The 1900-nt window shown below is 43.2% G+C and overlaps 1 protein-coding gene across 1 annotated transcript; it reads left to right on the forward strand.

Annotated features, from left to right (window-relative positions):
• Positions 1 to 45: 45 nt before the first annotated feature.
• LOC111662851 (MYCBP-associated protein-like) lies at positions 46 to 1859 on the forward strand (the record flags this gene model as incomplete). The annotated part of the gene is made up of 6 exons (XM_023416845.1): positions 46 to 157; positions 308 to 414; positions 519 to 702; positions 906 to 1021; positions 1130 to 1280; positions 1741 to 1859. Coding segments are annotated over 6 exons (789 nt in total), but the record flags the coding sequence as incomplete, so codon positions are not given.
• Positions 1860 to 1900: the final 41 nt, after the last annotated feature.

A 1900-nucleotide genomic window follows, 5' to 3' on the forward strand; every position in this document is an offset into this window, starting at 1 on the left:
TTAAAGCAGTTGTATGTGTAACTGACTGTGTGAATATGATTGCAGCTCCATGTACCAAAGCCACCTAAGAGCCATCAGAAACCACTGCTCATGGCTTGTGTGCATAAAATTCATTCAGTGAATCTGGACCCTGACTCTCAGCCTCAGGGCTACTCAGGTAAGTTGTATTCCTTTGCTCTCATGGACAATAGCATCCAGTACCTACTGAAAAACTTCCTATCTCTAAAAATAGATGTTATTCTGGTCATAATATCCATCCTTGAAGCTAAAATTCTATTTTTTTCTATCCCTGTACTTTTCTTTCAAGGACCGGAAGGGCTCCGGTTTGATGACAAAGGGATGGTTCTTCCACACAGCATCCTGGGTAGTTTGGAAGATTTTAGAAGTTATCTGGAGGCCAAAGGGGAGACAGAGGTAAATTCAGCACACATTCTGCAAACTAACAAATGCAATACAAATATTTTCACTTTGCTGTATTAGTCACTTCTGATTTTGTCTGTCCTCCCTCCACCGTCCAGCTGGTGAAGCAGATACCCGAGTCCCAGAGAGATCCTCCATCTGAGGCCCCAGGGGGATCTCATTCTGAGGCTGTGGCAAGAGGGCATGGGCTCTCTCCAGGCCACAGAAACAAACAGAGTAATGCCCTGCAACATTGGCATACACACATGAGGCAGCGCAGACGGCAGCAGGACTTTTTATCTGGTGGGCAACAGACAGAGATCAAATTTGTGTCATTATTTCAGCCATGTGTGTACAACTGCAGGTTTCTCATTTGAAGCAAATTACAGAACTAGATATTTGCTTTTTTTTAAAAACAAACTTTTGATTTCCAAAGTCTATATCAATGTCTTATCTTTGTCTATCTAACCCTTTATTTATCTGCTGCTCTTCTCCACTCTGTCAAGATTTGCTCGACAGGCCGGTTGAGAATTTACTGATGAACCAAGCTAACCGTTTCAGAGAATTTCAGGAGAGGAGGGAATTTCTAAACCAAGTCATGCCACTCATCCACTCTGGATATGTATGACACACTCTTGTCTACTGTGACGTTAGCCATCTGTCAGACTCATATTATAGTTCTCTCGTATCTAAAATCTGTGTTATTGTTTTCTTAACTTGTATGTCTTAGGGTTATCGTGTGGGCAGTGAGTTTTGGAGTCTCCCCCAGCGTTATGGAGATGAAATGAGTGGCCTCACAGCCACTCTGACTCAGACAGAGCAGGGCAGACGGGAACCTGTCACACATGTTGGACAACCGAGCAGCATACGCCAGGAATCAGGTACACACAGACACCTACGCCGTGTCCCAATTTTCCCTTTCAGTCTCATTCTTGACTCTTTTCCTTCTGTTTGTGCACCTGGAACGTAGTGGTGTCCCAGTTAAAAAAAAATGCTCTCTGACAGTTAAGCTGTCCACCTCTAACAATCACAGTAGGGATCAAGAGAGAAAACCCAAAACATGTTGAAATAAGTAACATAAATTGGATGTGACGGGTTGAATCCAAACAACAGAAGAAAAGGAGGACACAGTCTCCCTCTTTTGAGGGGATTACTTTAAATAAAGAGTAACTCTGACACAAGCTTCAAATGGGAGAAATGGTACAAAGTCTTAAAAACACAAACACACACACACACACACACACACACACACATACATACACATACACACACTCACGTGCAAATTCAGGCACTCTATGAGACTGACTGTATTCTCTCTGTGGGAACATTTTCATCCTCTAGGAATCATTTGTGCTGAGACTCTGCGTCCAGCCTCTCGAACCTGGGACCAGAGTGCATACCTACAGCATCAGTGTCAGGAGCTCGGTGAGGTTCTACGGGACATGGACATCAAAAAGCCGGTAACACAAATTTTATCTAATTTCTTCAACTCTCAAATATC

This window comes from Seriola lalandi, unplaced genomic scaffold, assembly GCF_002814215.2.
Source record: "Seriola lalandi dorsalis isolate HSWRI2012SDOR001 ecotype SW California unplaced genomic scaffold, Sedor1 jcf7180002000731, whole genome shotgun sequence".
Lineage (NCBI taxonomy): Eukaryota > Metazoa > Chordata > Actinopteri > Carangiformes > Carangidae > Seriola > Seriola lalandi.